Raw genomic sequence first — 17,589 nt, 5'->3', positions numbered from 1 at the left:
GGGGGGGGCCTCGTTGGCCACGTTACGGCGCGGGTGGTGGGGGGGCCTCGTTGGCCACGTTACGGGCGCGGGTGGGGGGCTCGTTGGCCACGTTAGGCGGGGGTGGGGGGGCTCGTTGGCCACGTTAGGCGCGGGGTGGGGGGGGCTCGTTGGCCACGTTAGGCGCGGGTGGGGGGGGCTCGTTGGCCACGTTAGGCGGGGGGTGGGGGGCTCGTTGGCCACGTTAGGCGGGGGGTGGGGGGCTCGTTGGCCCACGTTAGGCGGGGGGTGGGGGGCTCGTTGGCCACGTTAGGCGGGGGGTGGGGGCTCGTTGGCCACGTTAGGCGGGGGTGGGGGGCTCGTTGGCCACGTTAGGCGGGGGGTGGGGGGCTGCCCGTTAGGCGGGGGTGGGGGGCTCGTTAGGCGGGGGGTGGGGGGCTACGTTAGGCGGGGTGGTGGGCTCGTTGGCCACGTTAGGCGGGGGTGGGCTCGTTGGCCACGTTAGGCGGGGTGGTGGGCTCGTTGGCCACGTTAGGCGGGGTGGGCTCGTTGGCCACGTTAGGCGGGGGGTGGGCTCGTTGGCCACGTTAGGCGGGGGGTGGGCTCGTTGGCCACGTTAGGCGGGGGGTGGGCTCGTTGGCCACGTTAGGCGGGGGTGGGGGGCTCGTTGGCCACGTTAGGCGGGGTGGTGGGCTCGTTGGCCACGTTAGGCGGGGTGGGGGGCCTCGTTGGCCACGTTAGGCGGGGGTGGGGGGCTCGTTGGCCACGTTAGGCGGGGTGGTGGGCTCGTTGGCCACGTTAGGCGGGGGGTGGTGGGCTCGTTGGCCACGTTAGGCGGGGGTGGTGGGCTCGTTGGCCACGTTAGGCGGGGGTGGTGGGCTCGTTGGCCACGTTAGGCGGGGGTGGTGGGCTCGTTGGCCACGTTAGGCGGGGGTGGTGGGCTCGTTGGCCACGTTAGGCGGGGTGGTGGGCTCGTTGGCCCACGTTAGGCGGGGGTGGTGGGCTCGTTGGCCACGTTAGGCGGGGGTGGTGGGCTCGTTGGCCCACGTTAGGCGGGGGTGGTGGGCTCGTTGGCCACGTTAGGCGGGGGTGGTGGGCTCGTTGGCCCACGTTAGGCGGGGGTGGTGGGCTCGTTGGCCACGTTAGGCGGGGGTGGTGGGCTCGTTGGCCACGTTAGGCGGGGGTGGTGGGCTCGTTGGCCACGTTAGGCGGGGGTGGTGGGCTCGTTGGCCACGTTAGGCGGGGGTGGTGGGCTCGTTGGCCACGTTAGGCGGGGGTGGTGGGCTCGTTGGCCACGTTAGGCGGGGGTGGTGGGCTCGTTGGCCACGTTAGGCGCGGGGTGGTGGGCTCGTTGGCCACGTTAGGCGGGGTGGTGGGCTCGTTGGCCACGTTAGGCGGGGTGGGGTGGGCTCGTTGGCCACGTTAGGCGGGGTGGTGGGCTCGTTGGCCACGTTAGGCGCGGGGTGGTGGGCTCGTTGGCCACGTTAGGCGGGGGTGGTGGGCTCGTTGGCCCACGTTAGGCGGTGGTGGGGGGCTCGTTGGCCACGTTAGGCGCGGGTGGGGGGCTCGTTGGCCACGTTAGGCGCTGGTGGGGGGGCTCGTTGGCCACGGCGCTGGGGGGGGGCTCGTTGGCCACGTTACGGCGCTGGTGGGGGGGCTCGTTGGCCACGTTACGGCGCTGGTGGGGGGGGCTCGTTGGCCACGTTACGGCGCTGGTGGGGGGGGCTCGTTGGCCACGTTACGGCGCTGGTGGGGGGGCTCGTTGGCCACGTGCTACGGCGCTGGTGGGGGGGGCTCGTTGGCCACGTTACGGCGCTGGTGGGGGGGCTCGTTGGCCACGGCACGGCGCTGGTGGGGGGGGGCTCGTTGGCCACGTTACGGCGCTGGTGGGGGGGGCTCGTTGGCCACGGTACGGCGCTGGTGGGGGGGGCTCGTTGGCCACGTTACGGGCGCTGGTGGGGGGGGCTCGTTGGCCACGTTACGGCGCTGGTGGGGGGGCTCGTTGGCCACGTTACGGCGCTGGTGGGGGGGGCTCGTTGGCCACGGTACGGCGCTGGTGGGGGGGGCTCGTTGGCCACGGCACGGCGCAGGTGGGGGGGGCTCGTTGGCCACGATGCACGGCGCAGGTGGGGGGGGACCCGTTGGTAAGAGTGGCACCGAAAGCTAGATAAATGGTGGCTAGGCATCTTACACTGTAACTGACAAAAGGCAGTAACATATTTAATAAATGAAACGCACAAGAAGCCAACAAATATAAAAATGGTTAACGTTCATCTTCCTCCCACGTGCAAAACCAGATTAGACACGTCAGATGTATTCAACATTTCGGTCTAACTGAACTCATTTAATGTCAAGAATACAGATACAAAATTAAAACCTTAAAAAGTCTATCCAATATATTCTGAAAAAAAAATATCAAATGTTAATTGACCAGATGCAGAAAAAAACTATGTCAAGATGAAGAAAAGAAGATATGTGATTTATGCTGAGTGGCACAGCTGACTGAAACTGTTACAAAACCATGTTAGGTATATAAAGGAAGACCAATCCAAACACCGACCTTCAGCCCCTAAGCACTTGTGTAGATCTGAGAGCATTGGATGGCGTAAGCAAAATGGAAATCATTTCACTAAGCCTATGACAAGGCATAGTGTAGCTATGACAACATTTGCTATACCAAGGCTATTCAGTCATTCCACGTCTACTCAACTGCCTAAAGGGCTATTTGAGCCAAAACTTGCAAGGAGAAAGGCTTCCACGTGTGCTTGGTGATGGCTAAGAAGACAAACTGACAGAATGCATCGTTCTTCCCCTCCTGTGGTCCTGATTGATTGAAACACCAGGAAGTCATTGAGAAGACTTCCTCAAGCACACAGTAGGGACGATGAGGGAGCCACATGTGGGAAGGGGGGAGCAACATACTGCATGTACAAAATGAAAGGACCAAGAAGGAATGGCTGGATGAGAGAGTGGGAAGGGTGTCGTTTCTACGCTGCCGACCGTCGTCGGATGATAAACGCTCCTCTTTGTAGCTGTCCCAGGTATATCCTCATCTTGGTGCTGTCGCTGGTCTTCCTCACCCAGATCTGAGGGGAAACCCAACCAATAGGACTCATTATGGTCATTTACAAAAGAGCCTCTATATAATAAGGCATGGTGCTCATCATATCAGGAGTTCCAGAACATATCAAAATAACATTCCACAATTTATATACTATATTAAACATTTATCAGGCCATTTTAGGAAAACGACTTTTTTTTCTATCCTCTTCTAGCTCAGGTCTCAATCTTGTTTTATGCTAAGAGTTCCAAAAATTGGAACAGAGCATGGAAAAAATTGTATTTTCATTACTCAGCCCCCTGGTGTTGGAATTCCCTCCAAGCCAGCCTAAAACTCCAGAACCTATTGTCCCTGGAGGAGTTCAAAGGACAAATAGATTAACAGGTTGTTGAGACATGTAGTTGTTCCTGGTTGTCACCCCATGTCACTAGTTTGCATTGCCTTATGTAAGGAAGCATGTTGTTTTACTTCAGACAGTTTGCTGTTGTATGTATGCTGCTGTCTGTTCTGTTTTGTCATTTCATTTTTAGCCTGTCCCAACAGGAGGCCTTTTGCCAGGCCATCTTGTAAATAACAATTTGTTCTTAATTGAATTGCCTGATTAAATAAAATACACCATACTTACACTACACTTTGGACAGACTAAGACCACCATAACTCTATACTCCCTCTAATATATAATGGATTTAAGTGGTACAAGCATAGAGCTGTGTAGCTGTGGAAATGGAGAACTGAAACCCACCTCGTTTGTTCCCACTGAGCTGATGACACAGCTGATCTTAGTGTTCTCCTTGGACTCCAGGTGGATGGCCTGGCTCTTATGATACCTGATGGGGACGCCATGAGATAAGAAAAAAAAATACAAATAGCACAAAACATTAGCAACACAAAACTTTCTCACATCCTGGAAAATGAATGCTTGGTTGTTTATGATAATTATCTTAAATTGCAGTCTGTAGGAATTTCAGGAATTTCTAAACACTGTCCTTTTGAAACCATGACCTAGAAAATATTACATGTAGCTCATTTAGTATTATTTATCCTGTTATCTGCCATTGAGTGAGGGGTAAGAGGAGGAATTACTTCTATTTAAAGGCAAGTCAGTTAAGAACAAATTCTTATTTTCAATGACAGCCTACCGGGGAACAGTGGGATAACTGCCTTGTTCAGGGGCAGAACGACAGATTGTTAATCTGTCAATTTGGGAATTCGATCTAGCAACCTTTCGGTTACTGGCCCAACGCTCTAACCACTAGGCTACCTGCCACCCCAGGAATCAGCCCACTCAGATAAGGACTTCTATACCTATAGGATAATATCCTCTTGAGCACACAATCCCTTAAAGGTTATAATAGATAATCTGACAATGCTGTAATGGAGAGAGAAACAAAATGGCCGAAAGCCAGGTAGTCTGATTGTGGCTGAGGAGAGAGTCTGAGGTAAGTGAAAAGGAGTGACAGCTGGAACAGACAGAATTAGTAAAAGGTTTTTCTTTATTGAAGAAAATATGTCCGCTTGCTTCAGCTGTCTTGCTTTCAAGCAAGCACATTAGATTAAACATAATTACTGGGAGAAAGGAGAAGAATACATGTGGTTTCAACCATGGCTGTGGAGTCTTCACCATCCTCTCCCCTCAGCCTTTCTTAGCCTAGGTCTGGTGAGACTGTGGGAGCAAGACCGATAGCAGCGAACACTTCACTCAACTGAGATCCCCTCTCTCACTTCAGAATTGATCAAAGGCTACATGAAAGTCATGGAAAGACATTTTTAATATCACAGAGGAGCACATTTCACATTTTCCACTCTTCAAAAGGAATTATTCATTGGTGCGTGATGTCCTATGCAGAGAGCTACACTTTACCCAAAGGGCCTGAGAGGACAGATTATCCCATCCAAGCAAACACTGTCATTTCTGTCAGCCTGTGGAACTATCACCAAACGGCATACTACTCTGTATGCCAAAACCCATGTTCCTTCCTCATGATAGCGATGTAATGTAATTCCATGGTGACAGGAAGTATGAGCCTGCCTGGCTAACATTCCAGCCACCCATTCGTTAATATGAAACATCACCTATTGGCCAGAGGGAATGTTACCATAAACATACTACAAACATGATTACCATTTCTTGAATCTTGTTTTTGAAACAGACATATCAGCAAAGCCAAGAATTCTTCAGTAAGTAGAGCATGAGGATTTATAAGGCTGTGGCGCCATCTAGCGACTAATAAAAGTCAACCGCATCATTAATTAAAACACTCAGTATTATATTATAGGGAACCAGTTTAGTAGATCTTATACTAAGACCAATCCTATTAAAACAGCAGACAAAAGTCCAAAATTCCCCATTTTTGCTGTTTAAATTTATTTATTTTTTTAAATGATCTAATCAACCAAATGAAAAAGATAGTGTGCATGTACCATCTCTTGTCGTAGTACAGCTTTCCCTCTTCAATGCGGGCCTCATAGCGCTGTGAAGGGGCCTCCATTGGAATGATGGGCATTTGGTCTGGAGACGATGGAGACACTGGGGGAGAAACATGGCGTGAGAAAAAACAAAACGTCATTTCAATGTAAATAGTTAGTTTACTAAAAATGCTGCCAGCCCGGAGTTCTTGACATTTAATTTATATTAAAATGAACATGTTTTTGTAATGTGAACACAAATCCTGTAAAATAACTTAATTCATCCTCATTTTGGCTCGATGGCACTTAGACTGAAACAAAACAATCCTAACAGTAGTAAAATACCTGGACGCTTAGGGGATTTCAGCTGCTTGTTCAGTATTCGCAGATCTTCCAGGATCTGGTCATCGGTTAGCAAATAGTTCAGCTGAGGTGTGGATCGTTAAGGACAACTCGTCTCCATCAAATCATAATTTGTGTGTGTGTGTGTGATATATATATATATATATATACTGCTCAAAAAAATAAAGGGAACACTTAAACAACAATGTAACTCCAAGTCAATCACACTTCTGTGAAATCAAACTGTCCACTTAGGAAGCAACACTGATTGACAATACATTTCACATGCTGTTGTGCAAATGGAATAGACAACAGGTGGAAATGATAGGCAATTAGCAAGACACCCCCAATAAAGGAGTGGTTCAGCAGGTGGTGACCACAGACCACTTCTCAGTTCCTATGCTTCCTGGCTGATGTTTTGGTCACTTTTGAATGCTGGTGGTGCTTTCACTCTAGTGGTAGCATGAGACGGACTCTACAACCCACACAAGTGGCTCAGGTAGTGCAGCTCATCCAGGATGGCACATCAATGCGAGCTGTGGCAAGAAGGTTTGCTGTGTGTCAGCGTAGTGTCCAGAGCATGGAGGCGCTACCAGGAGACAGGCCAGTACATCAGGAGACGCGGAGGAGGCCGTAGGAAGGCAACAACCCAGCAGCAGGACCGCTACCTCCACCTTTGTGCAAGGAGGAGCACTGCCAGAGCCCTGCAAAATGACCTCCAGCAGGCCACAAATGTGCATGTGTCTGCTCAAACGGTCAGAAACAGACTCCATGAGGGTGGTATGAGTGCCCTACGTCCACAGGTGGGGGTTGTGCTTACAGCCCAACACCGTGCAGGACGTTTGGCATTTGCCAGAGAACGCCAAGATTGGCAAATTCGCCACTGGCGCCCTGTGCTCTTCACAGATGAAAGCAGGTTCACACTGAGCACATGTGACAGACGTGACAGTCTGGAGACGCCGTGGAGAACGTTCTGCTGCCTGCAACATCCTCCAGCATGACCGGTTTGGCAGTGGGTCAGTCATGTGTGGGGTGGCATTTCTTTGGGGGGGCCGCACAGCCCTCCATGCGCTCGCCAGAGGTAGCCTGACTGCCATTAGGTACCGAGATGAGATCCTCAGACCCCTTGTGAGACCATATGCTGGTGCGGTTGGCCCTGGGTTCCTCCTAATGCAAGACAATGCTAGACCTCATGTGGCTGGAGTGTCAGCAGTTCCTGCAAGAGGAAGGCATTGATGCTATGGACTGGCCCGCCCGTTCCTCAGACCTGAATCCAGTTGAGCACATCTGGGACATCATGTCTCGCTCCATCCACCAACGCCACGTTGCACCACAGACTGTCCAGGAGTTGGCGGATGCTTTAGTCCAGGTCTGGGAGGAGATCACTCAGGAGACCATCCGCCACCTCATCAGGAGCATGCCCAGGCTTTGTAGGGAGGTCATACAGGCACATGGAGGCCACACACACTACTGAGCCTCATTTTGACTTGTTTTAAAGACATTACATCAAAGTTGGATCAGCCTGTAGTGTGGTTTTCCACTTTAATTTTGAGTGTGACTCCAAATCCAGACCTCCATGGGTTGATAAATTGGATTTCCATTGATTTTTTTGTGTGATTTTGTTGTCGGCACATTCAACTGTGTAAAGAAAAAAGTATTTAACCTGTTGCGTCTAGGGGGCAGCATTTGCACGTCTGGATAAAAAAAATGTACCCGATTTAATCTGGTTACTAATCCTACCCAGTAACTAGAATATGCATATACTTATTATATATGGATAGAAAACACTCTAAAGTTTCTAAAACTGTTTGAATGGTGTCTGTGAGTATAACAGAACTCATTTGGCAGGCAAAACCCTGAAACATTTTCTGACAGGAAGTGGATACCTGATGTGTTGTATTGACTTTAAACCTATCCCATTGAAAAACACAGGGGCTTAGGAATATTTTGGCACTTCCTATTGCTTCCACTAGATGTCACCAGCCTTTACAAAGTGTTTTGAGTCTTCTGGAGGGAGATCTGACCGAACAAGAGCCATGGAACGATGATGTCCCATTAGACACCTGGCGCGCGAGTTCATGTTGGGTACCCTCGTTCCAATACGTTATAAAAGAGTATGCATTCGTCCACCTTGAATATTATTCATGTTCTGGTTAAAAAGGCCCTAATGATTTATGCTATACAACGCTTTGACATGTTTGAACGAACGGAAATATATTTTTTCCCCTCGTTCATGACGAGAAGTCCAGCTGGCTTACATCATGTGCTAACGAGTCGGAGATTTCTGGACATAAATGATGAGCTTTTTTGAACAAAACTACATTCGTTATGGACCTGTGATACCTGGAAGTGACATCTGATGAAGAGAATCAAAGGTAATGGATTATTTACATAGTATTTTCGATTTTAGATCTCCCCAACATGACGTCTAGTCTGTATCGCAACGCGTATTTTTCTGGGCGCAGTGCTCAGATTATTGCAAAGTGTGATTTCCCAGTAAGGTTATTTTTAAATCTGGCAAGTTGATTGCGTTCAAGAGATGTAAATCTATAATTATTTAAATGACAATATAATATTTTACCAATGTTTTCTAATTTTAATTAGTGACGCTGACTTGACTGCCGGTTATTGGAGGGAAACGATTTCCTCAACATCAATGCCATAGTAAAACGCTGTTTTTGGATATAAATATGAACTTGATAGAACTAAAAATGCATGCATTGTCTAACATAATGTCCTAGGAGTGTCATCTGATGGAGATTGTAAAAGGTTAGTGCATCATTTTAGCTGGTTTTATGGTTTTGGTGACCCTGTCTTTGACTTGACAAAACATTACACACAACTCTTGTAAATGTACTGTCCTAACATACTCTAAATTTATGCTTTCGCCGTAAAACCTTTTTGAAATCGTAAAACGTGGTTAGATTAAGGAGATGTTTATCTTTCAAATGGTGTAAAATAGTTGTATTTTTGAAAAATTTGAATTTTGACATTTATTTGGATTCAAATTTGCCGCTCTTGAAATGCACCTGCTGTTGATGGAGTGCACCACGGGTGGCACGCTAGCGTCCCACCTAGCCCCAAGAGGTTAATAAGATTATTTCTTTCATTCAGATCTAGGATGTGTTGTTTAAGTGTTCCCTTTATTTTTTTGAGCAGTATATTTCTGTAAAGGGGTAAAAACTGTATCTAGTAAGTTTTAACCCTTGTGAAAATAGAAAAAAAGTGAAATGTAACTTATCGGTCAAGACAAGATTCTTTGAAGCTGGACAGTGCCTAACATGGATCAACACTGTTGTAGACAAGACAGCAGAGTGATTGGACTTCTGGTAAAGGATATCAGGTGCAGGTTTCCTCCGCTTGTCTGGAATGGGGACTGGATCGTTGGGCCGCCTCCTTAACTTCCGGGTCATGATGGGTTTCACCTCCATGGAATCTACACAGGGGTAATACGGAATGAGCTCATTGCCATGCACCCGACACTGTAGAAATAGTATTACTAGTCCACCTGTCATAGCACATCGACTTCACTGGGAAAGCACATTCTAGTAATTATATGGCTGACACTCATGTGGGTATAACACAGAAAGCTCTATTGGTATATGTACACCGAGTATTCAAAACTTGGGGCTCCCGAGTGGCGCAGCGGTCTAAGCCACTGCATTTCAGTGCTAGAGGTGTCACTACAGACAACCTGGTTTGAATCCAGGCTGTATCACAACTGGCCGTGATTGGGAGTCCCATAAGACGGAGCAAAATTGGCCCAGCATCTTCTGGGTTTGGCCGTCATCGTAAGTAAGAATTTGATCTTAACGGACTTGCCTAGTTAAATAAAAAGGTTAAAAAAAAGAACACCCGCTCTTTCCATGACAGACTAACCAGGTGAATCTTATGATCCCTTACTGAAGTCAACTGTTAAATCCACTTCAATCAATGTAGATTAAGGGGAAGAGACAAGCTTAAAAATCATTCTTCAACCTTTGAGACATGGATTGTATGTGTGCCATTCAGAGGGTGAATGGGCAGGATAAAATATTTAAGTGCCTTTGAACAGGGAATGGTAGTAGGTGCCAGGCACACCAGTTTGAGTGTGTCAATAACTGCAACACTGCTGGGTTTTAATCAAGAATGGTCCACCACCAAAGGACATCCAGCCAACTTGACACAACTGTGGGAAGCATTGGAGTCAACATGGGCCAACTCCATATTACGGAGATTATCCCAATGTTTGGTATACTCAGTGTGTGTACACAGTCAGTGATCCGATTCAAAAGTGCAGTTTTCTAGTACCGGGTCAGAACCCTCTTTGCCTCCAGAACAACCTGGGCATGGAAATGTTGCTCAGTTGGTATCAAGAGACCTAACGTGTGCCAGGAAAACATTCCCCACACCATGACACCACCAGCCTCTATTGACACCAGGCAGGATGTGGCCATGGACTCATGCTGCTTACGCCAAATCCTGACTCTGCCATCGGTATGCCAACAGGAACCAGGATTCGTCAGACCAGGCAATGTTTTTCCACTCCTCAATTGTCCAGTATTGGTGATTGCATGCCCAGCTGATAGGAGTGGAACCCGGTGTGGTCGGCTGCTGCAATAGCCCATCTGTGACAAGGACCGATGAGTTGTGCTTACAGAGAAGCCATTCTGAGCCGTTATTTGCCCATTTGTGGCAAGCCTGTTAGATTGCACGATTCTTGCCTTTATCCTTCGACCTGTAATCAACGAGCGGATTTTGCCCACAGGACTGCCACTAACTGGATATTTTTTTGTTTGTCACACCATTCTCAGTAAACCCTAGACACAGCCGTGTGAGAAAAGCCCAGGAGGCCATCTGTTTCTGAGATACTGGAACCAGCGCGACTGGCAACGACGAACAAACCACCATCAAAGTCTCTTAGGTCACTCATTTTACCCATTCCAACGTTCAATCAAACAGTAACTGAATGCCTGCTTTATATTAGGCGCAAACTGTGTGTGAACTGGGTGGTGTACCTAATAAACTGGCCAATATGTGTATGTATGTGTATGTATATGACCTTACAGGTTATACTAACATTACTGCACTGAAACAGATTTTCAATTGAGTGATTGGCATAAAAATCTGCAAGTTAGAGCAAAAACAATGTATCTAAGACTTTTAGCCCTTGTTAGTATGAAGGTTTTGAGATATAAAATGGGCTTAGAAACTCCATCTCCAAAACACATCCACTGTATTGACCGAGGATAAAATAAGTTAGACTACATAGTCTTCTTCCTCAGCAAAAACCAACCAACACCCTTCAGTCTTTTTTATCCCCCCGCTCAGAGTGAGATGAGAGGGAGGGAGACAATCTAGTGATTCTCCTACCGCCTGTCAGCTCCATTGTTAATTTCTCATTCTCTATCATCTTCTTCTTCTCCTCTAGCTCAGCAATTAAGTTTTCCTTCAGCTCCACCTTCTTATCGTCAAACTCTTTCACCGCCGCCTTCTTCTCTTTGATGTAGTTCCTCTCCACCTGTTCTGTCTGAGAGAGCGAGAGAGAAGGAACCAGAGAGGGGAGCCCAGAGAGAGGGGAGCCCCAGAGAATGTCGAAAAAAACTAAATACATAAAAATAAATCAATAATTCGCAGGTGAAGGATTCAGTTGAAATTCCATGTTAGGTAATAATATCAAAACATCTCTTACCTCAAGTTGGAGAAAGAGATCTATAAGAAACAGACAAAAGACAATATTAACCCTCATGTTGACTGCATCGTCAGTTAATCCCTGGCTGTCACATTGACTTTCAGCACAAAACCTACCACCACAAAATAATAGTGTTTTTATTCATCACGTACACAGCAGGAATAAATGGTTCAGTACAATTCTTACAAGCTGGCTCCCCAAAAATGCAGCGCACACTTTGGGTGTTCAAGTTCAAATGACACAGAATGAGGTCTCTCCATGTGGTAACAACTTAATGGTGACTGAGTGCATCCCAAATGGCACCTTAAGCTTTTTGGGCCCTGGTCAAAAGTAGTGTACTATATAGGGAGCCATTTAGGGATGAGAACAGTGATCCTATTCAACAACAGTGCCATTTTCTTACCAGCATTGCGGACTCTCTCCTTGTATTGCTGGTCCAGCTTCTTCATTCTCTTCTGGTACTCCTGAAGTGTTCCTGCAGGGAAGTGTTTTATTAAAACACAGCATACACAGTTGAAGTCAGAAGTTTACATACAACTTAGCCAAATACAGTTAAACTCAGTTTTTCACAATTCCTGACATTTAATCCTAGTAAGAACTCCCTGTCTTAGGTCAGTTAGGATCACCACTTTATTTTAAGAATGTGAAATGTCAGAATAATAGTAGAGAATTATTTCTTTCATCACATTGCCAGTGGGTCAGATGGTTACATACACTCAATTAGTATTTGGTAGCATTGCCATTAAATTATTTTAACTTGGGTCAAACGTTTTGGGTAGCCTTCCACAAGCGTCCCATAATAAGTTGGGTTATTTTGGCCCATTCCTCCTGACAGAGCTGGTGTAACTGAGTCAGGTTTGTAGGACTCCTTGCTCGCACACACTTTTTCAGTTCTGCCCACAAATTTTCTATGGGATTGAGGTCAGGGCTTTGTGATGGCCACTCCCATACCTTGACCTTGTTGTCCTTAAGCCATTTTGCCACAACTTTGGAAGCTTGCTTGGGGTCATTGTCCATTTGGAAGACCCATTTGCAACCAAGCTTTAACTTCCTGACTGATGTCTTGAGATGTTCCTTCAATATATCCACAATCGTCCTTCTTCATGATGCCATCTATTTTGTGAAGTGCACCAGTCCCTCCTGCAGCAAAGCACCCCCACAACATGATGCTGCCACCCCCGTGCTTCAAGGTTGGGATGGTGTTCTTCGGCTTGCAAGCATCCCCCCCTTTTCCTCCAAACAAAACAATGCTCATTATGGCCAAACAGTTCTATTTTTGTTTCATCAGACCAGAGGACATTTCTCCAAAAAGTACAATCTCTGTCCCCATGTGCAGTTGCAAACCGTAGTCTGGCTTTTTTTAATGGCGGTTTTGGAGCCGTGGCTTCTTCCTTGCTGAGCGGCCTTTCAGGTTATGTCGATATAGGACTCGTTTTACTGTGGATATAGATACTTTTGTATCGGTTTCCTCCAGCATCTACACAAGATCCTTTGCTGTTGTTCTGGGATTGATTTGCAGTTTTCGCACCAAAGTACATTCATCTCTAGGAGACAGAAAGTGTCTCCTTCCTGAGCGGTATGACAGCTGCGTGGTCCCATGATATTTATACTTGTGACTATTGTTTGTACAGATGAACGTGGTACCTTCAGGCGTTTGGAAATTGCTCCCAAGGATGAACCAGACTTGTGGAGGTCTACGATTTTTCTTTCTGAGGTCTTGGCTGATTTTTGATTTTCCCATGATGTCAAGCAAAGAGGCACTGAGTTTGAAGGTAGGCCTTGAAATACATCCACAGGTACACCTCCAATTGACTCAAATTATGTCAATTGGCCTATCAGAAGCTTCTAAAGCCATGACATTTTCTGGAATTTTCCACGCTGTTTAAAGGCCAGTCAACTTAGTGTATGTAAACTTCTGACACACTGGAATTGTGATACAGTGAATTATAAGTGAAATAATCTGTCTAAACAATTGTTGGAAAATTACGTGTCATGCACAAAGTAAATGTCCTGAACGACTTACCAAAACTATAGTTTGTCAACAAGAAATTTGTGGAGTGGTTGAAAAACAAGTTTTAATGACTCCAACCCAAGTGTACGTAGACTTCCAACTTCAACTTATCCAACCAATCTCTCAATGCAAAGAGCACCACCTCTGAGGCTCTGTCATAACAGTTGTGCAAAATGATAAAGGTCTGCTCAGCTCTACTTATGCACGCGGAGGAATTCATGACATTGATAATCACATTGATTGTGAATGCAAGGAGGATAATGAAGGGATTATAGGATAGGCCTAATTCATAAATGCAGTGAAGATAATTAGAAACAGTGACACTACCCTCTTGGAGTTGCGTCAACTGCATTTTCAATGATGCCAGCTTGTCTTGATACATCCTGAAAGCAAATAAAACATGATTATCACAACCAACTACTAAATCTGTAAATGTAGTCCTTCAAGATCAGGCTACATTTTGAACATCCCATTTGATCCATGTCAACATATATTCTATCCAGTGTAACAGTGCAATTGGTGGTCAACACTCACTGTTCTTTGATTTCCACATAGTCATCCTCGTCATGTTTCGCCAGGTCAGTTTCACTGGCATCTTCTGTGTCTGAAAGAGGGAGGAAAAAAAAGAAAGAAAAAAAAGATGGCGGACGTCTGTAAGTAGGCTAACAGTTCACCAATATCATATGACATAGGGCCTATGCCAAGAAAACATTTTCAGAACAATTTGTTCAATATCAAGTCAATGAAATGTCTAATTTTAGGAAAGCTGGAAACAGTAGTAGGATAGATGTAGCTACTCAGTCAAGTTACCTTTATTTGGATCCCCAATGAGTGCGTTACCAGCCATTTCCCTTTAGACTTATACAAAAAATAAACTAACAAAGTAAAACAAGGTCGTCGGATAAATGTGAAATGTTATGTCGTAGGCTAAAATAGCCACACGCAAGATGGCAAGCTAGCTAACTAAACGTTCAGCTAACAGGCTTGCTCATTTCTATCAAAAAGATAGCTATTAAATGTTACAGAATTGCACAGACCGGGCAGTGACTCCAGATTAGTAAACAGTAGTTTCTTATTTGACCAGCCAGCTAATTCTCAACAAAATGGTTTACATTGAGTGCCGAACATTTGTCCCGTTGCTAATGCGTAGCAAATTGATGAAGCCAAATACGAGAGCGATTTGTCAAGCTAGCCAATTTAGCTATTAGCAACGGCTAATTCAAGACTTGGCAATTGAACTGGTTTTAATTGTGTTAACTAGATGCAATCTCTGCGTGGCCTGCATGAGAATACGTAGTTAGGTACCTATTTTAGATACCTGACTAGCTCGCTAGCTACTGAGTTTGCCAGCGCAAAGCCAAAGCAGGTTTGCCGGTGACCTGTCAGCTGATGGTAGCTAACGTTAGCTAGTGGCGTAACGTTAACGCTTGCTAGCTAGTTACAATACCAGTGAATGGCTGACTTAGCATTGACAAGACTAACACAACTCTCCATCAAATACAGTTAACATGAGTAAGGGTCATTGCTTAATCTGTAGCTATACCTAAAGTTAACAGCACAAATGCAACGTGACATTTGTTATTAGCCTGCATCAGCGCACGACCGATTTTGGTGGGCCTTAAAACCTAACTAATTTAGCTATCCCAACCAACCACCTTCATCGGCATCAACGCACGTACCCAATGAAATGGCTGGCCTCAAAGTTAACTGGACATGTAAGGTGAGCTGAAATTACAAAATCAAATATAAACAGTGGCAAGACGGTGTCAGAAGAGTCCAATCACTGAAATCATATTGGTGGTAAAGAAAATAAGTATTTCTTGCCACCTGTCGACCATTACAAATGTTTTACTGAGAATGCCTGCCTGTTTGTTACGAACTTAACTCCAGAATCGAGACTCCAAGTCCAATGCACGGTTACTAAGACCACCTGCTCTCTCCTATATATTACGTTAGCGCTGTCTGTCCATCACTTGACAACGTTTTGCTGTAGAAAAGTAAAGCCGGGTTTGAACGCTAAACATGAAAGTTGAAAAAGATATGAACTCCTCCCCCATCTACACTAACAGGTAGCTTGCTTGCCAGGGGCGTATTCATTACACCAAAACGAAAAGGGGAGGGACCTGCCTGAATTTGCCCAATAGAAACTCTCGTTTTAACTGTTTGGACTCATGATTACACTCCAGCTAACTAACGCGTTAGCGAACAACTAGCTAGCGTTCGCGTCGTGGTGTACGATCCCCCACGGATTATAGAAGCCTGTGTTGTTAATTCAACGATGGCTAGCTAGCGTTAGTTACCCAAGCTAGCTCAAACTTTACAGTTCAATGGGGATGGGTTCATTCTAAAAAATATATATAATAAAAATGTGCAAAGGTCACACTAGTTTTAGGAGACTATTTGAGAACACTGACGTTAACGTTTATTAGCAAATATCACAAGAGTAGCTAGCTAACAAATGTGCTAAATTGGCGAACCTACCTTCTTCCGAGTCTCTTCCCCTGAAGCTTCGATCATCGTCGTCGTCCACACTATCAAGTTCTTCTTCATCATTGTAATAATCTACCATCGGTGATAGTAAAGTAGAAGCCATTTGATGGCTAGTAAAAATGTAAACAAACGTTAGATAAACAATCGATTTGGAATTTGCAGTTCAGAACAAAACAGCGCCTACATCTGTTAAGACCCCATGAGAAGTAAGATGGCCGTCATTGCGCCTGACCAAAATGTGGAACACAAAACTGTAGAGATTATTTATAAGAGTAATTTTATCACATCTTTGTGTCATGCATATACCAATGTAATAGTACAAATTAAATTGCCTTTTTCCATGTAACAGGGTTAGTTACCAGGATCTTCGCTATATTTGAGCAGTCTAATTAGGCATTTCGAGGTCAGCCCTTGTGCAGAGCAAAAGATTTTCAGCGATTTGTATGAAAAAAGTTTGCAATTAAATGCTATACAGAATTGCACATGCCGGACATCCATTCACTCCAGATTAGTATACCGTCGTTTCGTATTTGACCAGTCAGCTAATTCCCAACAGCAAAGGGTTTACATCGATTGCCAACATTTGCCACATGTTGATTTGCTAGCCCCGATCTTTTCGATTTTGTTATGAATTGACCCAGCGCTGGAAAGTATTTACGTCCCTCACGTTCCCATAACTATAGACACTAAAACATTAATATCCCTAAACCTGGGTATTCGAAATAGTTGCTGAGTAGGGTTGTTCGTTTTTTACGGTCATCACACATACACCGACATTTACCTTGACAAAACCATAGGGACCCCAAACACAGAATATCGATTATATTGGCCAGATAATCTAGGTCTAGCAAAAATTTCTAGCCGAATAAACACTAAAAAACCAGCGGAAAACAAGCCCATTTTTTTTCCCACAGCAAGAGAGGAGTTGCCATATTTATACTATAAACCATTTTCCATATCGTTCGAGCCAATTAATAAGGAATATCGTAGTAATTTGTAATGACGTTATAAGCAAACTATTGCGAGGTGTCATAACGCAAAGACATTTCAATATGTTGCAAAAGGAAATAATTTGCCTTTACACTCGCCAGATAATTTTCTATCAATGGATGTCGATTTAACTAGTTTGACTGCTATGATTAAGCAATAAGGCACAAGGTATGGTACGGTGCTTTCAGAAAGTATTCAGAACCCTTGACTTTTTCCATCTTTTTACGTTACAGCTTTATTCTAAAATGGTTGAAATTGTTTTTTCCCCCTCAAAAATCTACACGCAATACCCCATAATGACAAAGCAAAACATTTACATTACATTTAAGTCATTTAGCAGACGCTCTTATCCAGAGCGACTTACAAATTGGTGCATTCACCTTATGATATCCAGTGGAACAACCACTTTACAATAGTGCATCTAAATCTTTTAAGGGGGGGGGGGTTAGAAGGATTACTTTATCCTATCCTAGGTATTCCTTAAAGAGGTGGGGTTTCAGGTGTCTCCGGAAGGTGGTGATTGACTCCGCTGTCCTGGCGTCGTGAGGGAGCTTGTTCCACCATTGGGGTGCCAGAGCAGCGAACAGTTTTGACTGGGCTGAGCGGGAACTGTGCTTCCTCAGAGGTAGGGGGGCCAGC

At 45.6% G+C, this 17,589-nt stretch overlaps 1 protein-coding gene across 2 annotated transcripts; it reads right to left on the bottom strand.

Moving 5' to 3' along the window:
* Positions 1–2,166: 2,166 nt before the first annotated feature.
* LOC100194545 (suppressor of defective silencing 3 homolog (SDS3, S. cerevisiae)) lies at positions 2,167–16,127 on the bottom strand. 2 transcript variants are annotated; one of them, XM_045702895.1, is made up of 11 exons: positions 14,281–15,530; positions 14,005–14,074; positions 13,798–13,853; positions 11,863–11,934; positions 11,460–11,479; positions 11,141–11,297; positions 9,129–9,224; positions 5,792–5,878; positions 5,462–5,567; positions 3,783–3,867; positions 2,167–3,065 (listed from the first exon to the last, which is right to left on the bottom strand). In XM_045702895.1, exons 1-11 carry the CDS (start codon positions 14,315–14,317, stop codon positions 2,967–2,969), a joined length of 885 nt encoding a protein of 294 aa, XP_045558851.1. In that variant the 5' UTR covers positions 14,318–15,530; the 3' UTR covers positions 2,167–2,966.
* Positions 16,128–17,589: the final 1,462 nt, after the last annotated feature.

The sequence above is a fragment of the Salmo salar genome, chromosome ssa20 (assembly GCF_905237065.1).
Source record: "Salmo salar chromosome ssa20, Ssal_v3.1, whole genome shotgun sequence".
Taxonomy (NCBI): Eukaryota; Metazoa; Chordata; class Actinopteri; order Salmoniformes; family Salmonidae; genus Salmo; species Salmo salar.
Note: the sequence above shows the minus strand (reverse complement) of the source record. Positions and strands in the feature narration are given on the sequence as shown.